Source organism: Pyrgilauda ruficollis, unplaced genomic scaffold, assembly GCF_017590135.1.
Source record: "Pyrgilauda ruficollis isolate IOZ18807 unplaced genomic scaffold, ASM1759013v1 scaffold13, whole genome shotgun sequence".
Taxonomy (NCBI): Eukaryota; Metazoa; Chordata; class Aves; order Passeriformes; family Passeridae; genus Pyrgilauda; species Pyrgilauda ruficollis.
This window is the reverse complement of record NW_024511432.1, coordinates 11,045,875-11,070,533: the sequence shown is the minus strand read 5'-3', so window position 1 is coordinate 11,070,533 and position 24,659 is coordinate 11,045,875. Positions and strand designations below refer to the sequence as shown.

The 24,659-nt window shown below is 42.8% G+C and overlaps 1 protein-coding gene across 2 annotated transcripts in view; it reads right to left on the bottom strand.

The window, feature by feature from the left end:
- The window catches only part of ZNF423 (zinc finger protein 423), a 225,203-nt gene that overhangs the window by 179,738 nt on the left and 20,806 nt on the right, over positions 1-24,659 (bottom strand). For both annotated transcript variants that reach the window (XM_041458934.1, XM_041458936.1), the window contains exon 2: positions 4,679-4,738. In XM_041458934.1, coding sequence (XP_041314868.1) covers positions 4,679-4,738 — 60 coding nt within the window. The remainder of the gene's footprint in view (positions 1-4,678; positions 4,739-24,659) is intronic.

The following is a 24,659-nucleotide window of genomic DNA, read 5'->3' as shown; positions in this document are numbered from 1 at the left end:
AGGAGAATACATTTTCTGTTACTTATCTCAATAAAATGGGAAAGAAATCTCAAAGAATATGGGAAAAAGTTAAGGCAAAAATACTTGCAGCAGTGAGTCTCTGTTTGCTTCAAGAGACCCCAGCTTTCCCAAGAAGCCAAAATTAAACCCAACTCTACAGAACAGAGGAGAACAGAAACCTTCAACACTGGGAACAAACAATGCAGCACCAGGATCAGAAGACTGAAAGGGGAGGAGAACAGAGGGAACAGCCAGGAGGGAACAGGCAACACGAGCCCTGAGCAGCAGAGACAGCATTAAAAACACCCCAGCATGGGCTCTGGTAGCCCTGCAGAAAAAGAAAGTCTCCAAATTGTGTCAAGATGTTGCTCCTCTAGAGATACCAAGTGAAAATTTTGATTTACATAGCTGGGAGATGCCATGCAAAGCATAAGAGAGGAAAATGAGTGACCACAGGATGGTTTTCCTTTATTTTGTGGTTCATTTCTGAAAAGCTGCTGCTTCCCCTTTTCTTTCCCTTGAAAGGAGAGAAACTTTGAAAGAAATTGCAGAATGCAATTAAAAATCTAAAATGGTGTACTGCATAAAAAAAAAACACGGGGGAGAAATCTTAACAGAAAAACATCAAATATCTGTGTCCTAAAATATTGTGTTTTGTTTTTTTTCCCCATGCTGTGCTGTGTTAACATGTCCCTCACATGTGTGCCCAGCTGCTGCTGCGAGCTCGGTGGCAGGGACAGGAAATTTGGAGCTAATGGGGAAAGCAGGGAATACCAACCTGTAATTTATTTTTATTATTTCTGGAATGTTATAATTGAATTACACTAATGTTATGTGCTAATGGATGGTTGGGCACTGAGAGGCCTTTCCTGTTGCAAACACTGCAAAGAACCCCCACGCTCTGCAAACACTTGTGCACATAGACATACCCAGTGCCATTTGTGTCCAGCACTCAGGACATGGTCCACTGTTCCCTATTTCCAAAACTCTTTCTTGATCAGTACTGTAACAGTAATGTAGCTGCAGAGAAAAACAAGATACCTTCAACTACCTCAAAAGCAGACACAAAAAAAATTAGGCTTTTAGGTCTGCAGGCTCCTGAGGAGAAGACAGAATCTGCTCTGTTTGCCCCAGACAATTCAGCCAAGATTCCCTGGGGCCTCACAGTCAGGCTAATGAGAAACTCCCCAGCAACTCCCATATAAAATGCTTTCATAGGTCTTTAAAATGCCTTAAATTCTCTATATATTTAGTAAGACTTTTTACTTCTTTAAAATGTCCCTTGTTACTCCTCAAGAAAATACCCTCGTGATGTATTGCAACAGAAATGCATCATTGTCTGACCGGACCTTTGTTTTGCGAGTATTGAACCTTATTTTTGTCTTGGCCTCGAAGAAGCCAGAACCCCTTTTGCAGAGCAGAGGTGGGCACTTGCCTGGCCCCCAGCAGCCCTGCCCAGTCCAACCCCAGTGACACTTTTGGAGAAGGACAGACAGGCTGCAAGGGCTGCACATGTGTTAAGGGCGGGGGGAAGCAGGGGGAAAAAGTACTCAGCTACACTGTTCCTTTGGAACAGAAAACATCTCTGCCTCTTAGGCAGCAAAACACGCCTGACCAGCTATTCAACAACAAACGAAGTCCTTGGATTAAGGGAGGAAAGGAAAAGGGTTTTTTTCTTCCTTTTACATTAAGGAAAATATGTTTACAAAACCTGAAGAGGAAGGAAATTTGCTATATGCCCATTGTTAAACAGTACTGGTGGATACTCAGATTACTCACCCTGATGCAAGGGCAACCTCTGCCCCTTCTATGGATTTTTTTGATTCTCTAGGTTATTATGCACAGCCTTTAAGTAGTTGTTATTTTAAAAAATTAATTTAAGCTATTTCTAGCTGTATTTGAAGTACTGGTATAAATTCCTCAGTGCAACTATACCATGGCTTGGAATCTTGCAAAGCAGATTTTACCAGGAATGAGCAGTTACACCAGAGCAGACAGCAACTTGTGCACACGTTCTGCCAGAGGAAAAAGGATGGTCCTGTACCAAAGCAGCACCAAAGAGACTCATCTGAGCACAGGATTTCTTTTGCCATGGTGTTCACAGCCAAGTTTCCATGGGCTGCACTAAGCAGCTCCCATGAACAGCCCCTGCCCAGTGCCATGGTGTGGTCAGGGGTGTGCAGGTTGTGCACCCTCAGTACATGTCAGGAGCAGAGAAGCTCCCCCAGAAGACACCGAGCTTGGAACCCTGTGTTTGGCACACCAAGGACAGATGGTCATCAGAGCCACCCAGACAAGACCCATGACTGCAGACTCAACTCATGCTCACAAAAAATTTTTTCAGAATAGCTTCTACTGGTTAGATGAACAAAATAGAATATAGCAGCAAAAGTTCCTTTTTTCCCCCACAGATGCACCTATATAGCTATTTCACTAGTAGAAAAATATATTTATATAGTTTTAAAAAGCTTAAAGTTTACATTCTACCTGTAACAGCTCTTGCTGTTATACCACCCAACCCTGGGACCATGACTCCCCCAGCTCACAGCAGCTGTGCAGAGTGCCAACAGAATTTTTCAGAAGTCATTTCGTATGTGTTTGCACACACAGAGAGATGTACAAACACATACAGGAGAAAGAGGGAGAGAAATATGTTAATTTGAAACATCTGGCAAAGGTTTCAGAGTTAACAAGTCCCAGGTTTGGCCTTTGGGGTTTTTTTCCTTTTGGGGGAGTTAAGGAAGGGGAGGAAATTTTGTCATTCTGGGCCAGGGAAGGAAGGGACATGAAACAAGAAATTGAAGCATGTTTTTTCACCCTTTATTGAACTTCGCCATCACACTACTGAAGCTAATGCAAACAGGAAGATCATAAAAGAACATAATGAAAGTCTCGCACACTGGGACTGAGGGACTGGTTTCAGTTACTGAATATAGCTGTGGAGCCACACCACACAGGAGCTAGTGACTTCACACAGCCACACTACCACAAACTTGGGCTTTTTAAGATTTTTCTGTAGTTCCTCAATCATATTCCAACCTGCAACTTGTGTGCTATGTGTTGCATCCCAGCTTGACAGGATACGGTATCACATCTTTATACACATACACGATTGACATCTGTAGCTCCTAAATGTGTTAAGAAGAAAACCCCCCAATTAACACATATTTTCCTAAAGCTGCCATAAATCATGTATACAATACATTTTCTCCCACATCCGATGTCTTGAATGAGAGCTGTAATTGTGGGAATAAATGAAGAAAAATGGAGACTCATCTAACTTGGTAAAAGCCTTTCACAGTCTGTCTTTTACTTAAGGCATAATCACCAATACCAACCCCAAATTAACTCTGCTGTGCAAAGAAACTTTGGGGGGTTTTTTTGCCATTGTTTTGAACCATAGGCTATTTTGAATTTAATACACTTCCAGCCTTGTGATAGATAACACCGGTAACTCCACTGCAGTGCTGTTTGAGATGAAGGTCAAGCAAGAGAGCTGGCGAGCGCTCTTTTCATGCACCGTTAGCTGCAGGCACAAAGGGGCCTTCCACATCACAGCTGGGGGTTTGCAGCAGCAGCAGCAATATTTGCTATCAAGACTAGTGAAAATAAACCCCTCCAAACAGCCAGAGTGCCCAGAGAAGATGCACCCAGTGCCCCAGAAGATGCATCTGAGAGCACAGCGGGTACAATGTGAAAGGCCACAAAGTGCCACGCAAAGACAGCTTGTGCCTTTGAGACCAGAGAGATGATCACTGTGGTAAGAAAGTGTCCCCTGGGAGCCAGGCTCCCCCTGACTCTTACAAAACCCATCTAACCGGGAATGCAACACCATTGTTGGCTTTCATATTACTGCTCAGCTTCTCAGCTGTTTCCCTATCATTGGTGAGCTTTTAAGAGAATACCATTGCACAGTCCAATGTGGAGAGACCACAGAAATAGACTTACTGGCTTCAAAATCAAAAATATTATGAACATCTCATAAATGTTAAAAACACACAGCAAAATATCTTTACATGGGGCACAGTGACTGAGATGTGGCTAGTCACTCTAAACACAAACTAATCTGACATTTACCCTAATGCTTGTGTTATCAATACATATTTCACAGACAAACTTGATTTATCCTGTTCAATTTCTTGAGCCTCTTTTTATTCAGATTATTGACCTAACATGAATGAACGAGCTTCAGACACATGTTTATCACTGTCAAGCAGACCAAAAGCTTGTTCAAATTTTAAATCTTTCTACCATGGCGATGTACCACTTTTATTCTCCAGCCCTGACAGTACTTTCCAATTTCCTCCGAGAGGAGAAATACACACATTCCAGTTGAGACTGAGGCTTAAAATTCCTATTAAAGCAGCTTTTATGTAATTAGATTGGAATGAATGTGTAACAGTGCCCATTGCAGAAAACTTCAAAGTGGTTATACTGGAGAAATCACAACCCGTTTCAGTGCGCCCACAAGAAGAAAGAATGGCTCTCTGGAGGATAAGAGTATATTAGTCTCTGTGTGTAATAGATTTTATTGACCATATGGAACTGATATAAAAATTGTGTTGCAGTGGGTAGTCTTGGATTTGAGACAGGAATGTGACATGCAAAATACAGTTCATGTAAAAAGCCTGGCAGCTTTCTGGCAGTTTTTGCAATCAGAAGAACCTAAAATATTTACCTGATTGAGTCACTGACGAGTCCCAGGTCAAAGCAAAATCTGAAGATTCACCCTCTTCAACTGAAAAAGAACAAAAATAAGTTGTGATTGCTAAAGCAAACCAACTGGAAAGCAAAGTCATCAGAAAACTAGGTCCACTATGACATTAAGTATTAAAAGAGACTTCTTCACTGCTAAAAAAGAACTTACTGCTTTCTGTAAAGTAATTCATAAGGTGGAAATTTGGTAAAGAGATTTTTCCTACTTTTTAACCTAAATATGGGATTTGTGTTTGCAGTTTCTTCCTGAACGGGTGTCAGTAAGTTCATGTGAAATTTTAATAGACACTTAAACACCACTCCTGGTAAGTATTCATATTTGAAATGTTGTACATTCACAGCTTGCATGTGCAAAATTGCCATTGTAAATATAGAGGTTGTTTTTGAAATGGATGTTTCAACAGATCATAGTAAAGAACTGTCCTGTGAAGGAAAAATTGCCTGACTTATGTCATCCTAACATACCAACACATCTGCCATATTCAGAACCCAGTGATATCTTCAGGGATTTTTCAGAATTAAAAAAAACTATTTTGATATATAACCATGTTCTGTGATATGGCAGTCACAAATAACTGCTTTTAAAATTTGTTGTTGCTGTGAAGGCTGTCAGAGCCAGTGCTCTGTGACATAGCTAAAACCTTCTGCCTGTTAACAATTACAAAAATGCCACTTGATTCTTACATTCTTAAAAATAACTAAGAGAACAGCCAACAACAAGCCAGGCAAAAAAGTGCTGGATTCTGCTGTTACTGAAGTCAGTGCTGGTTATACTAATGACAGACTGGGCATTTGAAAGCAGCAACTGCAGAAATTCTTCTTTTGAATTGCAAAAGTTTATCATCATCACCTGCCCACTCTGTCAGCCTGACACCAAACAAATTTAAATTATGCGTCTTTATTTTCTGATTAATATTATTTACTCCATGCACTTAACAATTGCTTACCCTTTCAACTAAGTTATGCTGGGTTCAAATGCACATTCTATAGAATTCTGCAACTGGAATCCAAACCATATTGCAAAGCCACAAGCACAAACCCTGTTGACCTGCTCTCTGCGCTCAGGCCAACCTGCTAAAATGAATATTTCCACTGACATTTGCATCACAACAGTCTTGATTTTATGCTTTCCTCACATTTTTCCCCCCAATCCAGTGCGGAATTCTGGCATTAAGTTGATGTTAGTGGTAACATCATATGCCATTAAGAACAGAGAATATAATTTACATAGGCAGTGCCTTGACAAATGCAATTTTTTGTCCAAACCATGGAAAAATGTGTGCTACACAGAAGGGCACCACTCTGGTTTTCTTAAATCTGTGTGCTTACTAATGGAGGAGCATGAAATTCAACCATTTCTTTGGAGAAATCATACTTGAGTCTTGGCTATACTTTTTTCATAGTCTATGTTAGCATAAAGGCCGTGTCACATAATATTAAATTCCAGAATGACAGAGGAAAAACAAGAGGCAAAGCTAGAAGCTTATTGAAGCCATTATTGGTCCTATTCCCTGACGGTGGCAGAGCCAGCTTGGCTGGCGTGTGCTCCCTCCTGAGGGCTCACCTACCATTTTGTGCTCTCTAAGCCACCATCTTGTTCCCATTTCGACCCATCTCTTAATAGAAAAACTCTGGATGCAGTTATCCCAAATACCATTTCAGTCTTACACAAATGCATGTCTCATTTTAACATCAAAATCTATATACACCTGGGAGGGTTTTTGCTCCAAAACTAAATAAGCCAAGTTGGAAACTCATGTACCTTACCCAAAACAGACAAGGGGAATCTTTTAATTTTGTTTTATCCTTGACTGTTTTTTGGTTGTTTTGCTTGGAGAGTATTTTTTTATATTACTACTTTTATGCTGAGGCTTTTATTTCTTTACATTTTGTCTTGGAAAGAGAGATTAAAAAAACCCAGTCTGCTAAAAATACATAAAAGAGATAAATTTGGTCCTAGTCAAGGAGTAGTATATGGATCTGCACTGGTCATTGACAATTTTAGCAATACACTGACTTTCATGTTGGTTAAACACCAAAGACTACTCCAGTCCTTGAGCTGCTCTAGGGCAGTTGGCTCCAGCACGTAACAAAACCACGGTTTTTGGAATCCCGTAAATGAGGGCAAAGGTTTGAATCAGCCTCTGTTGGCATTAATTTGCTCTGCTCCCTAATGACTGAAAAGGGGACAGAGAACATTCACATAGAGGCAATGGCACTGAAATTCACTTTATATTATCACAGTCATGATTTCAGGTTCTCCCCCTCAATTTGCACAGACCCACCACAGAGCTGACAGTGCTGCATATCCATGGAAGAAGAGGCCAGTGGGATGGAGCCTCCTGAGCTTAGGCACAGACACATCGCCCTGCAGCTGCTGCTCACAACACTACCACCACTTTCCTTTTGCTTTTCCATTTTCCTTTAATTTTTTTAAGCAAACAGTTTCTTTCAGAGGCTAAACTATAAGAAAAAGTAACAGCAAAGTCTGTTCCAAAAAGGATTGCAGTATCAACTGACTCACACACTTGATCCTCACCTGCCCATCCATCCATCCACCCAGCTAGGCAGTGGGCAGAGAGAAACAAGGAACAAAAGCAGCCACATCCAGAAAAGAAAGACTGAAAGACTGTGTCTATACTCTCATTAAGAAGCCCCAGAGGCTTGGTGGGAAGTGGTGTCTGCGAAGCTGAAGCAAAAAAGAGGTGATCAGGCTTTGTCACAGACAGCAAGTGTAATTGCAGGGGACACTAAACTCCATGTGCTTCTGCTCCCTCTCCATAATGGGCATAAACCAAGAGCTGTGAGGTTCCTCTGTGGCTGCTTAATCTTCTGGATTAAATGGTTATTTAAGTATTCAAAGTGGTGTCACTGGTGGCTTTTCCTCAACCTCAGCAGTGAGCAGAAGCCATGGAAGTCAGAAAGAAATATGTTTTCTTTTTCCTAAAGTCAACTTCAACAGCCAAGCATTTGCAGCTGAAATTTGCTCTCAGTCTATTGCTGGAGCCATGGGGAAGCAGAAAGAGGCTTCCCAGGCTGGCTGGAGATCTGGGGACATGATGCTGTTCACAGAGGGCAGAGGAGTCCCACAGACCCCATCTGGGGACAGGCCCCCTGGGGACTGCCTTAGGACTTGGCAAGTCCTCCCTGGCAGGGCATAGTGGACCCAGAAGAGATTTGGTCACTATGGCTGTGAAGGGATTTTCATGTCTCACTACTGAGAACAAAGTCAAAACCACTCTTAGTCCATAATATTAGCCAGAGAATGATTCACTTAAGCTGAATTTTCAGTTTCTCAATATTTTTGTCATCATTCCTTGAAACCTAAGTTGGCTCAGGTGACCATGTGTATCAACATTCACTGTGTAGATGCTGCTACTTAACTTGTGGTAATGAGCAAAATAAAGTCAGGGAAGAGGTACAAAGCATTCAACACAATCACTCTCAAAATACACTGCAAATTAAGAATAATTCCCATTTCATTAGCAGGAAAATACATTTTCTGAGACATGCTAGACATAACTACCCAAGTCAAGGACTAGACACTTCTATCTGTGCTAGCTAATCACTCTGAATGTGCGGACACGTAAGTCCACAAAGCTGATGTTTAGCATGGGCAGGAGCCACCCACGTGCATGAAACACTCTGCAGCTTGGGAAAACCACAGGGAACAGTGGCACCATTCAAGAGTGAGAACCCTGATTTTCCAAACCAACTGAAGATCTTGTACCAATTCTAACTACTTTTCAAGAATCCTGGTGACAAGAGGGTGAAGGCTTTGCATTTCCTGAAACTTTGGAGGCATTTCATACCAGGCATTGAAAATGAAGACATACAAAATCACTGGTGTTAAGCTGTGGGCAGAATGTTCACACATGCACTTCACTTGGTTTTTTGCTGGATTGGATTCTTCCCATTTTCTTTCACAAACTCAGCCTGTTTTCTGCCCAATTTACATGGCATGCCTGCACATTAAACCATGGCTGGAACACAGACTTTGCTATGCAAGTACACTCTTACTCTGGTCTCTATCTGCTCTCTCCATTAGAATGATCCATTTAAAATGCTTTGGAAATGCGTATTTTTACTTTTTCAGTAATACAGAGACAATACAGCAAGAGGACAAAGATGCCTGGAGTTTGATTCCATTCAACTCCAGGCATCTTTGGCACAACACTCATGGGGCAACACACTGACCAATAGAGAGGGTACACACAACTCTTTGAGCCAAAATCACTATGTAGTTCATTTTTTAAAATGGGCAAGAAAAAGTTTCAAAGTCTAGTACTACACCGTGATATCAACACTCACAGCACTCTATTTCTATTTTTGAAGCATTAACTTATTTTTCTTCTCTTTTGTAAATGATGCATAGTATTTGCCAGCACACTGAGATAAAATACTGCAAATAAAAAGAGACTTTTTAAGCTACATCCTTCAGGGTGATGATCATGAGATAGTTACAGGAATCTCACCAAAGTGTGTGCCTGCTACAACATCTGCGTCTTTGCTGAAATCTGGGGGCATCTCTGAAGCTGACAGCCTTCAGGAAAGCTGAGTTTGACTTGAGAATAGCCTTGATCTGGAAGCATGGAAATTCTTATTGTTAGTCTGCTCAAAAGATGGTTAAGTGTGTGGACTGCCCACCTGAGGCCTGGCACAGGGATGTCATTGCTGGCAGTGGAAGGACACATCTGCCTCCCCTCCCTCCTCTGCCCCAGCACAGGAGGACTCCCTGCTGTCATACCTGGACAAGACCTCTGTTCTGTTCCAGTTGACTGTGGGGCCCAAATGCGAGAGCCAGAATAAGCACACAGCCGACACAGGGAAGAACTGTGTGCAATGGCAACATCACAATACAGCACTCCTGCACATGCCAAATATTTGCATTTTGCCCGCTTGTCTCAGATGTTCTCCAAGGATGTTTATTTAATTGCTAGGTCACGAGTGCTGCAGGCTCAAAGATTTCAGTTCTTTGTGCTCAGAGAAACTTCTGAAAGGATTCAGCATCCATTCCCCTAAGAGGAGAACATCTATTTATGGGGCTACCATTACCTGAACTCCATTCACAGTCACAGTGCTTATTTAACACTTTATCACTCCCAGGAAAGAAGTTAACCTTATCAAAGTAAGATGCTTCTGCACCAAATGTTGATTTCTAGATGCAATCAAGCTTTACAAGTGAGCAACAGCCCATCAGTAATTCAGATGGCATGTGTATGCTCCCTTATCCTATTACACAGGCTTCAAGGACCACAAGGACCAGTTTAACACTTCCCATAATATAAAAACACCATAGTTCACTAACGAAAACGTCAGGAACGTGAGAGCATGAGGAACTACTGAGAAATCAAATGGGTTAGAAGCACATCTCACAGCTGAGGGGGGAACTTTCCCGAATCAAGGCTGTTACCAAGCACTGCATTCAGGATCAGGGCCACTCCCTCACCTGCCAGCAACCTTAGAAAACAGCAGGTACAAAATACCTTGAATGCACAAAATGCGGTGCCACTTTTTTAGCTTGGAGGATTTTGTAAGATTTTGTTGGTGACGGAACTCTCAGCTAAAGCCAGGGAAGTCTCACTGATGCCTGTGTATTAGCTGTAATGTACGTGTCAAGACTCACAGCTTTCCCTCTAGAGAAATACTCCAGCACCAAGCCGCATTGTAAGCCAGTCACACATTAATCACATCTTTTCCTGCCCTAGCTATCAGTACTCGCATGCAGGAGCTCCGTGATCTTCTCTAATCTTCAAGCTCCTTTGCCACTTTCAGACACACAACTCTGTGCTGTCCTACACAGCCTTTGCTCCATCCCTCCCATCACATGCAATTACATGCTCCCAAATCAGCACAGGACACAGAATAGCCCCATCCGACCACCATTCATCTGCCGCGACTCATCCCACAGCACTGGCAGCCTAGGATTTGATACAGTGCTCTTAATCCTGCAAAATGCAGAGCAGCTTCCATTTCCACAAAGTCAAAGGGAGATGAGGATCTCAAAACTTTGTGGATTGAGGATTGTAAAGCAGTCACTTTCCAGCTGCTTGGCATGGCAGGAGCACAAAGGGTGTTAACAACCTTTACACTTTAAATAGCCTGGTGTTTTCCGCGTGTATCTAGAGCCCATCTTTGGAGAGGTGCAGACAGGCTGATACCTCAAACTGAAAGAAGAGAACACCTCTGCTGCACGGAGCCTGCTGCCCAGAGAGGGTCAGCCCTGCACAGCCCCGGGAACTGCCACCACAACTAGCAGTGGTAAAGGTCTGGAAATGGCTACTCTGAGCAGCAGCCAGCCAACCCTTCCTGATCACATCACCTCCCAGTTTGCTGTAAGGCTTTCCCACTCTCCTCCTTAGATGCTCCCTGATAAGATTCCCCATCACATCGGTGAAACGAGAGTCTGCAAAACACAAAAATCTGCAGCAGGGGGGAAGTAGCAGCATGAGAAGCAGCCCCATTTGTTATTAATGCAGCGGCGCTGCGGCAGAGCTGCAGCCGCTGCCCGGGAGCGCTGCAGGGCGCAGAGCCGGCCCCGAGCCAGGCATCGCCTCCTCCAGGAACCGGGCTGCCCCTCTTTGTCAGCAGCTGGGGCTTTCTCCCGCCACTGTGCACAGAGAAACCTTCACATTCAGCAGGAAAATAGGAAGTTTCGAGGGGCTTTGCCAGTCAGCTGAGAATAGATGCCTGTGAGTGTATCCCGACGCATTTACAGTACCTTGCAGCTAGAAAGGAAAGGGAAATCCCCTTGGTGCCTTCGTACCAACATTCAGGGGAGCAAAAAGGTAGAAGCTGGCAGAAGCTGCTGGGAGTGCTTTATACCAGCCACTTGAGCCAATTCACTCCCTTTGGAAATTCAACTTCACCAGAGGATTCCTCTCAGGTCTCCCCATTTTACAAGGCATTTTGTTTGTGTGATCATTTCCATTCAGCTTTAGTAATGCCCTCTTGGTTGATGGGAAAGAGCACTGGGACACCACGGCATCCCCAGTGAGGCAATGGCGCATTCCTTGCCCATGCCCTAGCCCTGGGATCCCCCATGGGAACCGGGCATGGTCCTTGGCACGATTGCTCACAGCTCCGGAGCCACCTCCCCATTCTCTCCTGAGTGAGCAGCTGATCCAGCCATTGGTGGCCCTTGGCCAGCAAGGGTTTTTTCCACCTTAAATGGGACCGTTATGTATTAGTCCTTTCATGAGCCAGCAGGCCAGGGAATAAGACAAGAAGGTTTACTGACATGGCTTATTTAGCTAGTTCAGAGCTTAAATTTGCACAAGTTCTCTAGCTGCTTTTCTCCAAAGTCAGTAATAGGGCTTGGCAGAGACTGTGGGTTTTGCTGGCAAAGTCAGCCTTTTTGTGTGAAGGAGGGAGGAGTGGGGAAACCCAGACTGCTGTGCTCACTAGGTCAAGGAAAAGGAAAAAAAAAAAAAAAGAAAGAAAAAAAGGAAGAAGGATGAGACAAATGGGACAGAATTACAAAGGGAAACTGAAAAAAGATCGTTAGGAACAGAAAAAGATGTGAAGGTGATTAAGGAGAACAAGACAAACAACAAAATAAGGTAGCACTAGCAGGTTTATGCAAAGGAGATCTAATTATGGGTGGCTAAATCCTCCAGGACATTAATATTCCATCGTAATGTGTCTAGTTTCCTCCTTTCCAGACATGGCAGGGAGGAAATGAGAATCACTTAGATACACTGTTTAATGAGCAAATGATGGACGATCACCAAATACAGCCTGCCTGATAAGTATCCATTAGCTTAAACTCGCACAGTAAATCTGTGTGCAGCTAACGGGCCTGCCTCTTCCAACGCTACAGCAAAACTTAATGGAACTGCAGCCAGAGAAAGAAAGCCTTGTAAATAAAAATCTCATCTCGGTGAGACGAGAAAGACTGTAGGACATACATAATGGCTAATCACAGCCCTTCCCACAGACTGCACACCTGACTCACAAGCCAGGGTGTATTTATTCCCAGTGCTCATATTTAGTTTTTGCGTTTCTAATTCACATACTTCACTGGAGACAGATATTTCCCATCCAAATCTATTATGTAAATAAATACGAGGGTTAGGTGTAATAAAATGCAGTCAATGTTTCACGTTGCAGTCAAGATCAACATCTTATACATGCAATACATTAAGCTTGTAGTTCTTAAAACTGGGCCTACAGACACCCCATAACACATTTGGGATCAATACTCTCACTGACAGTTCTTATAGCTTGTCATCAAATGTTAATCCCCAAAGGACAGGGTGGATTTTTTTTTCTTTTAATGGCAATACATGGTACTTAATCTGTGAAATGTTCAGGAATTTAGAGGTTTCTTCCACTGTTTCTGCCTGGAGTTTGCCTGGCCGTGAGACTGGTGGAGTGGACCCTACCCAGCTCAAGTAACCCATCCTGCTGATGGCCCATTGCTGCCTGGCACAGATGTCCCACTGACATCCTGCACCCCCAGACCCATCATCTGCCATGAGCTCCTCTGGAAAGGGATGGGAGCACCCAGAGTCCCTGCCCTCACCTGCCCCAGCTGGGCTGAGCCCCAGCCCACACCACACACAGGCAGGGGTGGTGAGGGAGGTGGAGATGCACGAGGAGATGGGGCACAGGGTGGCCAGTTCCTGTGGACAGGGACACGAAGCCCCAGCTGCCAGTGGGCATCCTCCTCTCTGCATTGTTACATGCATTTCTAAGGCAACTGTCACCATAGTGTCTGCACCTTCTTTCAAAAATACATCTACTGTGAGTAAGCAGGCACTTTAAAGCTCAAATGAAACAAAACAGGTGAATCCAGCAATCTCCAATTGCTCATAAAATCACAGATTTTACTTCAGAAACCAAGGATTTAAATATTCTTGTTCCATTTGTAATACAACTGGATGACATAAATGTTTATGTGTTGAAACCCTACCAAACCAAAGCAAGGAAAGTAGAGAAAGGGAAGATTAACACCTCTATAATTCATGGCCAGGGCTTCAAATCCATGAGTCAAATTTGCAAGTTGTGAAGTGATCCTTTGATCTGCTAGAAATGCCAAAAGCAGGCTGAGCTTACCCAAAGACAAGATGATGGTGATGATGCAAGTAACAGACCAGAAGCGGGTCAGCAAGTGCAATAACAAAGGTGTTACTCAAATAATTGCAATATCTTATACCTTCCTCCAAACTTCAGGTTTAGAAGCTCTACTGTGAAGGCCCAGCTGCCCCCTATGCACTTCTGAGCACAGACACCGAGTGAAGACACACAAACCTCAGGTACCACCCAAAACAATGTTTGCAAACACATGGGGCTGTGTGTTGGAAGACAGCAGACTCAAGACTTGCAGCTGGCAGAGACAAGGTGCACATGGCAGAGTTCAGCTGGAGGGGATGGCACTGGCCAAAGGGATGCCAGAAAGGCCTTGCCTGTTTCCTGAACATAGCAAAAGGGCTACAATGAAATGAAGTTTCAAAATCAAGTCAAAGCTCCATGAAATTAAAATACTGGGCTTTGCAAAGAGAATGCAGGGTCTCACCAAGTCAGATTTATGGCAAACCCTACTTCTCTGGGGAAGGAAAAAAGAAAATAAAAAAAAGGCAGGGGAAAGATGGGGAAGAGTGCCATTTTTTACATTAGGGCTATAAAGTTTCTATATTAGCAGGACACCTAATAAAATTACCTGTGCTGGCTCTGTATTCAGACACCTAATAAGAATGATGAAAGGTTAACATCTAACACAGGCTAATGACAAAAAGAAAGGGGAATATTCTGAAAATCATCTACATGTATAGAAACAGGAACCAAACCCAGGAAGAATGGAAGTAGATAACTAGGATCTGCAGATGAGCAGTAGGGCCACAACTCCTTACACCACCTCTTGTTCTGGTAAAGTGCATAGAGATTTAGGTACACCAGCAGACTGAGCACACCCTGCCTCAAACTGCAGGCAGCTCCCCAATGCTACTAATGGGGATCACCCTTCCACATTCTGCTTAGTCAAATCCATCCAACCATGTGCAGTTCTGTAATAAAAAACTCACAAAAACAACACTGTCCCACCTGCTGTGGCTAGACCAAGAGCCACATCCCTTCAGACCCTACTGCCATGGGCAGCAAGTAGCCTTTTTCCTTTCCCTTTGACAAGGAGCTGATGTCAGCTCTCCAGCTCATATCATCACCATAAATCAAGTTCCACTTCACAGCTATTTTTCCACTGTTGATTTCATCCAGACCCAATAGAAACCAATGCAACATCTCCCATTTTACAGGATCTGAGCAGTTCCAGATGGCAGGGAACCCCAATTTTCAGATGTAGGTTTGAGGTAGAGAGTTTAATACTGATGAAAAATTCACACTTGCAAATATGATAAAAAGAACAGAAAATTACTTAAACAGCAAGCAGCTACCTTGAGGGGCACTGATGAAATTGTAAAGCACAAAACCAACCCTAGTCTTACACAAGTTTTTGTCTCTTACTTCATAATTCTTCAAGGCAGGTTTTACTACATTATGCCTAAAGCCCTCATCCCAGCTGCAGAGAGCTCCAGCAGGAGCAGAGCTGCTGTACCAAACACTTTGTTTAGCATCACACTCCCTCCACAAATACCCCATTCAGCACCCAGGGCTATTAATCACAGCTAAAAAGAAGTCTTTGACCAGATTTCCACACCTCAGCCTAAAAAAATACACCAATTTTTACTGCAAATCCTTCAAACTTGGAAGTTGTTTCACTAGTCAACTATGTTTGCAGTGTAGGTAGCACAGAAAAAGGAAAAAATAGGAGGCTTTTCCTGACCAGCCATTTTAATTAGAGCTACGAGGGCTTGAAAAAACCCATCTGGTGAGTGGCGTTATTTCCCCCTTTTCCCCTCCTCAGAAAGGCCAATATTGAAGTGCTGAGCACCCCAGGCTGTCAGTGCTCCCACTCTGCTGCTGTCCCAGGCCATCCCAGGGGCTCGGGCCCTGGCCAGCCCAGCGTTCCTGGAGAGAGCTGGGTTTCACCAGGCGTTGGTAGGAGCTCGTTTCTCCAGCAATCCCTCGCTGTGGCTCTTTTGTGTATGCAAGCGTACGCCTGTGTGTGTGCCTGTGTGTGTGGCACTGCTCCCCAGGCTCGCTCATTTTAATGCTGCTTTCTCCCCAGATGAAAATATACATATTCTTATTAAGGAAAAAAAAATGTGCAAAGTATAAATTTGCATCTATGATCATTTCTGGTTCATAAATTGTATTTTAATAACAAAACAATATATTCTTCTGTACTGCCTCTTAAAGACTAACAGTAAAGTCTGTCTTATTTGTACGTGAGCTTAAATGTTTGATGAAGGAACACACAAATGGTATAAAATGTAAAGTGAAATATAGATAAAAGGATAAATAAAAGCAAGAGCAAAGCTAATACATGGAGAATCCTGCCTCCTCCTTTTGATTCATGTGGCTGGATGCCCCACACTTTTCTACTGCAGAATTTTATTACACAGGTTGAGGGGAATTCTCCAGCTGAGATTCTTCTACTAGAAAGACAGGCTTTGTTGGCTGCATTAAGGTGATAAAAATTACAATGAGGGAGAGAAAGTTCCATGTATGACATATAGCCCTTTGTAGCATTAAATTTAATTTGCAGAAAAACCAACACAACCACCATAAAGTGGAAACTAATATTTTTATAACCCCTTAACAACCTGTCCTTAGTGCTAACATACCATAAAGAAATTTCAACATCTTGTTATATGTGTAGTTTATTTTAAACAACGCTAAAAGGAGAACACAGTTCTTACTGAAAATTGGCACACACACCAAGAAACAGGGAAAGCTGGCTTTTAAAACTTTATCCCTAAGCATACTTTTTTCTTTTTATTCCTATTAAATGTACAACCCTTCTACTGAAATGAAACATAGAAAGAGTTTCCAAATATTTTATAATTCTGAATGGATTTCCCTAGTGTAACAGTAATAATATTTTTACAGTTAAAAGATCCACTGATTTAATAAGTGTGATTTGTGTATTTAGAAAATTCATTAGAGCAGACATTCCCCAACATTTTTAGATTTATTTATTTATTTAGCCTAATTTGGGTACACTACTTCAAAAGAACGCTTAGAGCTTCCCAGTTCCTTAGTCACTCACTAATAACATCTAATAATTAATAAAGACATGTAAATTCTTAACTCCCAGAACTATTCCAAACTTACTATCTGTACGCTTCATGTCATGTCTCACTTATAGATATCTGCATTACTTTGTTTCATAAAATGCTGAAGGGACACGTACTTATCTTGCTCTCCACCAAGAGTGAATATTCAGGCACGATGCAACCAAAGCAAAACTCAACCCAAGCCTGAGCAAACCTCTCCTCCTGGAGCCCACAGAGTTTTCCAGCCAGCCCTGGAGGGGGGTTTAGCTGCTTTCCTTGCCTGGTCATGTCCATTCTGCAAATGTCCTCGCCCATGTACTTGTGTCAATGCCACCACAGAAATGCAAGGCAGGTTTCAAGTGAGTACTTTGGACTAGTCTCACTAGTACTAATTTCTACAACTTTAGGGGAGCCAGGAGGGAACGAACCAGCAGAATGTGCAGCTGTGACATGAAAAGGAAAGGCCCATTTTAAGAGTAAAGGCAATGCTTGGGACAGTGATTCCCAATGCATCTGCAGAAAAAAAAGAGGCACAAGCAAACACTTCATCCCCTTTCATAAGCCCACCAGCTCCTTCAGCCTCTGCCTCCAGAGCTGCTAAAATCCCTCTCCTACAGGCAGAGACCATGAGGAATAACTAACTCAAAACATCTTTTCTTGGAGGCAAACTATTATTGTGTCTGCTCCTCTACTACAAGTGTTCCTGTCAGGGCTTTGTGTTCTGCTACATTTCCTTGTCATATTTATTTGCTTGTTTTGATTTCTGGTCTTCTGTCTCGAGGAAGACTGCCAAAACCCTAAGTCCTGTCTCCTACAAGTGCTGCTAAGCCTCAGAAACAGGGTGTGGGGATTTCCACACGTGGCTCAAGCCTGTATGTTGATAGACGTTTACTTAAGAAATACAACGTGCATAAAGTTTTGTATTTAAATTTCAGTGAGCTAAATGAGTGGCCCTTGAAAGAAGAATGAAAATAGCCCTACTTCCCTAAATAAAAGCCAAACTGAAATAGAAAAAAAATACCAGCACAAAAACATCTACCTTTTAAACAAAGAACTTCCTTCCAACCTAAGTGTTATGAAAAAGGCTGAGATAATTAATTTACAGTCAAGACAAACAGGGCCACTTAGCTGTACTAATGGTTTTTTCCCAGGCAAAATTCATCCATAGCCAAAGGGTGAGTGAAGCAGAGTTCCTCTACAAATTTTTATGACAGCTGAATGTATTTCCTACCTGCACTTCTATTTTTCCCTCTTAATGAGATTTTGCTGGTTTGTTTTTTTTTTTTTTTTTTATTTCCTGGTAGAGTCTTATGGAAATTGTATGGTAAATGCAAGCTGTGTTCATACTTGGCCCATGCTTACTCATGTTTCATGGTGCAGTCCTGCTTTGGCCATCCGTACAGAAAGCACTTTGAGCCAGTGTGACAAATGAGCTGCCTGAAGAGCTCTGTGGCAGGGAGGGATCGACCGCCGCCGTCCCTTCCTCGAGCGCGAGTTACGGGCACAGCGTGTGCTGGGAAGCCTCCCCTCAGTGCTGACTGGCTTCAAGGATGGGCTCTTAGGGTGAGCACCACTCAAGTGGATATAAAACTTCCTATTGATCAGAAAGCCAGCCCTGTAATCCATAAAGGCGCAGACATCCTTCCTCCTCCGTCATGCAAGCAATCTGTCTAAAAATGGGAAATCATTCCTTTTTGTTAAGGCAAGGTTTTGTGACTGTCTAGGAAGCAGCAGACAAAAAGTTTCTTCTAAATGCATGCAACAGTCATTGCAAGTTCTATTACACTCGGGGAGGCTGGGCCATGCCCCTGACTTGCAGCTCTTCCCGTGGCAGTCCTGTGGCATCAGCCCCCACTGCCCATGCCAGAGGCTCCCTCGTGCTCTGGTTGGTGCTGGTGCCTTGTTGGTGCCACAGCTTAACTCACTGCACTGCCTCTGGGCAGCCCTGAGCACACCTCAGCCTGCATTTCCCTGCAGACTACTAAAATCATCTCCCGGATTCAAGTTCAGGGGGATGGAGTGTGTTCTTACACAGCTTTTCAGATAAACTTGGAACATTTTACTTCAAATATGAACAATGTTGCACTTGCACACTTGTCACTTCAACAGACAGCCTGGCACCAAGGTGGGCATGTTGGTTTCTGAGTGCCCAGAGCAATGGCACATTCTCTATGTCTGCTGACCGACAGCTCCAACATATAAAAGTCTAGAAAGCTTGAGGTATTTAACATTATACAGCACCTTAAGTCATACTTAAAAGTCAGGGTTTGGTATTTTGGCAAGAGAATTACTAACAAACTTTCAAAAACAGGACATGTGAATGGCTTCTGTGGAACCACAAACTCAGCCTGGGCATTTTTGTTCATCTTTTCAGGGTACGGAACACCTGACAGAGCTAACACTTATTCTAATTCCTTAAACCTTGAGGAAAGAAAAAAATCTGCTGGTCTTAAAATAATCATCTACAGACATTCACTCACACTTGCTTTTTAAATAAGTTACTGCACTTTTGATTAAATTAAATATTTTTCCATATCTATGCATATATGATAAATGCTGTTCAAGACCACAAATCAGTCTCCTAAAGAAACCACACTTACCCCAACTGAGCTGAACCTGGAGATTGCTTTAAAAAGTCTGGTCTGGGGCTATTGGCATCAGTGGAATTAGGAGTGAAGCCTTCTCTTCTAACCAGACTCATCACTTATTTACATGGAAGTAACGAGATCCTAAAAGGAGCAGCAGGGTAATGATGTACAGCCCAGCTGCTCACTGGGTACCCTCAGAAATGTGACACACACTCTGAAATGACCAAGAGGGGAGAGGAGAATTTGGAAAGCGAGCCCAGGGCTGGCAGGAACTACATCAGCTCACTCCCAGCATCCCCTTTCCAGCTTCACCCTTCCTTACCCACACTTTGGATGTCCCACCAGTCAGGCCCATGAGGGAATGCAGGAATGAATGGCTGAAGCTGGCTACATTTTTGTCACTGTTTTTTTTCTCTCTTAAACAACAGGTACACGTGAAGAAACCAACCTTCCTGTTTCCAAATCCATAACTTAAGAGATACCTTTCAAAAAGCCCTTTTGTTCCAGCAGCAGTGCAGCTTCATGTCTCCACAGGCCTCATGTGTCCGTACCACCTGAAAAGCACCACCCACAGCTGGCTTTGCAGGCAACAGCACCTTCTGAAGGGTCATTAGCTGCACTGTGCTGCAGTAGCTGGGGCTGTAGTACCGCATTATTCAAAGGCAGCAAGTTAAGAGCCTTTACACTTGAACTGGGAACAAGACAGATTAATACCTCCATCACTGGCGCACTGTCATCAAAACACCAGCCAACAAACACGTATGGGATCACTGAAAACCCCCAAACTTCTGGCAGCCAGGGCTGTTTGCAAAACCAAAATGAGAGAGCTTTTAATAACTCAAAAATATGGTGTGATGGTTTGGAACAGCAGCTTTTTATTTCAGTAAGTTTATATTACAGTATATGTCTCCTTGAGCTAAGAGATCGTTTGTTTAAATTACTTGATTATATGTAATGATCCTTCTCTTATAAAACAAGATTCAACATTGCCACTGGGGGAGAGGGTGGAAACATCACAGAAATTTACAAGAAAGAAAAAATATCATACAACTCTTGCTGTAATAAAACATTAGGAGAATTTTCACTTGACTGCTGAAAAAGAGCAAAGCTAGAAACATGTTTTACCCCAGCTATTAACATTAACTCTTCATTCACACAGTATAATGTACAGCTTTGATCAAGCTATAGGATCCACATGCTCACAAAATATTTAACATTAAATACATAGCATGGAATTAGTCTCCAACAATTTGTGCCATTGCCTCCTGCCACTCTATGTTTTCCTAAATCTTGGAGTCTGATTCACATATGTAAGTCAGATTATTTTATCTTTAACCTAATAGGGATTGGAAATAATTCATTTCAAATGCCAGAAAGCGTATGGTTTCAAAAATGTCTTTTGCACTTCTGTAGACTGAAATGAGAACAAAAATTCAAATTTAATAAAATTTGAGAGCTGAAAAAGTAAAATTATTTACCAGAGAGTTGGAAAGCAGCTTATACATATATTATGAACATTTTCTGAAAATATCCCACAGAACAGACAGGAAAAATAAGAGCTCACCTATCAGCCGAATTTTTTATTCTGCAACTTTTAAGATGAAAAGGGTGGATCTTGTCTTTCTGTACTTAATTGAGCTTAACTAAGGGAAGAAAAGATGGACCTGCTCCCAAATGAGAAGAGACTGATAGAAAGTGCTGTATTTATCCTGTTGAAATCATTTATCAGCCTGGATCTGCTTCCCAGAAGCAGTTCCTGTTTGCCCACCCTTATCAGGCCAATTTCACCTTCTCCTAAGCACCCGTGAGGAGGAGGAGGAGGAAGCACATCTTTGGCAGGGGTGGTGCTGCCCTCCTGCTTGCAGAGGCAGTTGGCACTGGAGATGCCACTGCCCCACAGGACACTGCTAATCTCTGCTACCTGGGGACACTCAGCTCCTCTGCAGGAGCAGGTCCTGCCCAGGCATCCCAGTGAGCAGGGGAAGCAGAAAACAGTGCTGAGAGTTACTCAGTCTGACATAGGATTCATTTCTAAAGAAAATAAATAAATTACCCCCACTACAATAATCTCTCCACCATTCATGTTTTATCATGAGCTTAATCCTGAAGTCCTTCTGTTTCTGGAGGCACAGATAGTTATGAATAAAAACTATTTCTCATTTAATTAAACCTAACATTTGCATATTGGACAAGAACAGGAAATGCTGGCCATAGATACACTTTCTGACCACCCAGCCTCACTTATCCACAGCACAGTGGCTGCACTATGAGGGGGGAGAACTTGTGTTCTCCTACAAGTGAGAACAATTGTACTTTTTGAGAGAGCTCTTGGTGATCTACCTTTAAACACACAAACCCAAGGAGAAAAACATTATTCATAGCATCCCTTCCTCTACCCACCCCCACAGGACATTATCACTCCTGGACAACACTCACAGCCTTTGTCTGTGTGTCCAACATGAGGTGAGAAAAGGACAGATGTTCAAGAGCCAAAGTGAATATGCCCGCCTGGAAGGGCAAATCATTATTAATGTCAAAGCTTTCACTAATAGTTTTCACCATATCTTAAGAAAACAGCTAAATCTATCCCAAACATACATATTTCTTGTGCTAACCACCCAGAATAGTATTTTTCTAATATGTATCAGCTCAGTGGTGTCTCCAACCAGGCATCTGGTAACGTAACTTGTTTGAGAGCTAATAGGTTTAGGAGCTATCATAGATTCACAGCATAAATATATCTAGGTGTTTATGTATGTTTGTACACATACCTGCAACCTCTTTTTTTTCCTAGTGAGAGCATCTGATTTGGGGATCTATTTAGAATTTTTTTTATTTAGCAATCAATTTACAGTATCAACAAATACTTTTCAAAACATAAAAGACATTTCCTGGCTACAGATGGCTTTTCCAATATGTTGGCTTATAGATAGACAATTGGTCCTGCCAAGCAGAAATTTGAAATAGACAAAGGATCATTTTCACCCCAATTTACAGCTGGAATGGCAAGGCAGGATAATCACCTGCGGCAGATAAGTTTTCTTACATTATCCTGCTTCAACAGTTGAAGGCTTCAAAACCAGAAATACCATCCTTTAAGAGTTGCAAGAGTGTCTCAAGTTACTAAACACCTATCACTGCTAAACATTTACACTCTTAACTTAATAGACAAGAAGGAATTAATAAAAAAGTACCGAAGTACCCAAACAAAAAGCCATGTTTGTAACCTGACAGAAATCCCCTTTCCCTGCTCCCCAGCAGGTAGTCCTTGCTATGCTGGAATCAAACTGCTGGAAGAAGAGCCCAGCACTGTGGTGCCAGGCAGGAGCAGCTGCAAGACCCTGCCTGCATGGGCAGGGATGCCAGGAGACAGCCAGCAGGCAGCCAGGCTGCTCACCATCCTCCCCTCTCCACATCCTTAGCATCCACCAAACCTACCCCTGTACGCCAGCTAATGCACAGCATTGCTTATTGTGAGCTAACACACACTCACCCACATCTATATTAACATGGGCAGCACCTTCCTCTTCCCTTTTAATGCTCTTTTTATCTTAATAAAAAATGTTATTTACCATATTTCTAAAAGATTGATTTGTGTTCTCCAGGTGTTTTAAGCTATGCAGCAGTTTAATATCAAATATAAACCAGAAAAATTAACTATACTGCAAACTTTCTGGTAGCAATGCAAATACACACCTTAAGAGATAGACGCAGGTTGAAAAGCCAGTAAAATAACTAAGGAGAGGAGTCAACATATCCATCTTCATTAAGTTTGACTTCAAATACTAAAGATGGGAGTAAATCACCCCGATGCTGTGGGCAGAGCCAAATTAATTTTAGCCATTGCCTCTTTCCACAGGCAGGGCTCACTCAGAGATGCTGAAGGTCACTCACAGGCCCGTGGTCACACAGAAGTGTCACAGCCAAAGTCAGCAGGTGGGCTCCAGCAGCGCTGAGCACAACTAAAGGGTAAAACATAATAGTGGTGAAACATACTTGCTCTCATATTAGAACCTGCTAGATCAGCATTTTTTTGGACCAACACCTTTGGTTTCATGTGCTGGGGAGATAATCCCAGGGTCTGCTGTGCTGTACACCCAGAAGCCATGTGGGACAGGAGCAGTGCAGGCTCACAGCCTCTCTCTGGCTCTGGGCGTGCAAAGAGGGCACGTTTGGTACGTTGCAGAGCATTTTTCCAAGATACCAAAACTCCCATTTGCTCCCTCTGTCATTTGGCCACTCACATCATGTAAGAATGAGCAAACAAGAGTGCTGGGCAGATTTTCTCCCCGTGGTGTACAAAGCTAGAAGGCACCACGTGCCACCAGCGCCCACCTGGCCAGCCACCCTGCCAGCTCCACTGCCCTTGCAAGCAGGCAGAGGACCAAGTTGTTGACTTCTTCCCTCCTGGCCACTTTGGGAATCAGCAGTCGCATCACCCCAAGCCAAAGAAGTTGGGCACAGCAGATGGCTGCCAAAATAAAGAAAAGGAAAAAAAAAAAAAAAAGAAGGAAAATAAAGAAAAGAAAAACAATCACCCAGCTCCTTGGTGGCACAGGCAGGAATTTTGCTGCTATCCCCTAGAAGATGCTCAGTTCTCCTACTGTGTTGTCCTGCAGAGTTGAACCCCCTGCCACTGCTCACATGGGAACAGCGCTGCCCAGGACAGACATTTGCCCAAACCCTCCATGAACAAGACCAAGCCAAAAAATGTAAATCCAAAGCAGCAGCCCTCAAAGCTGCCTGGCAGGACTGGACAGCCTAGGCACTGCAGCTCCCTGCAAGTGGGGGGCACTCGATGGCAGAGAGCACATCAGCACTCAGGCAGCACTGGATACCAAATTAGTGGTCTTGAATTTGAGAAATAATTAACTGCACTGTGAAATGCTGATAACTTCAAGTATAAAAATGTAATCTCACATATTAAAATGAATTTACTAAAATCAAATCAACAACTCAGTGTCCTCTTAATTTCCTCCAGTCAGCTAATTTAATTAATCGTTTTGTTCACTTGGATATAGATTTTAGATTTGCATTTTGCCATCAGAAAATACCTTGTGCAATGGTACAAGATCTCCACAAAGAAAATTAATTTTTACAGGGATTGGATTTCATTCCCTTAAGCTGAAATTGTGATCACTAAGCAGCAAGAACACTGCTGTAGCACACAGGATATCACTCAGGATGTGACAGTTTCCTCTTGTTTTAAGCTACTTTAAAAAAAAAAAAATCTTCTCAA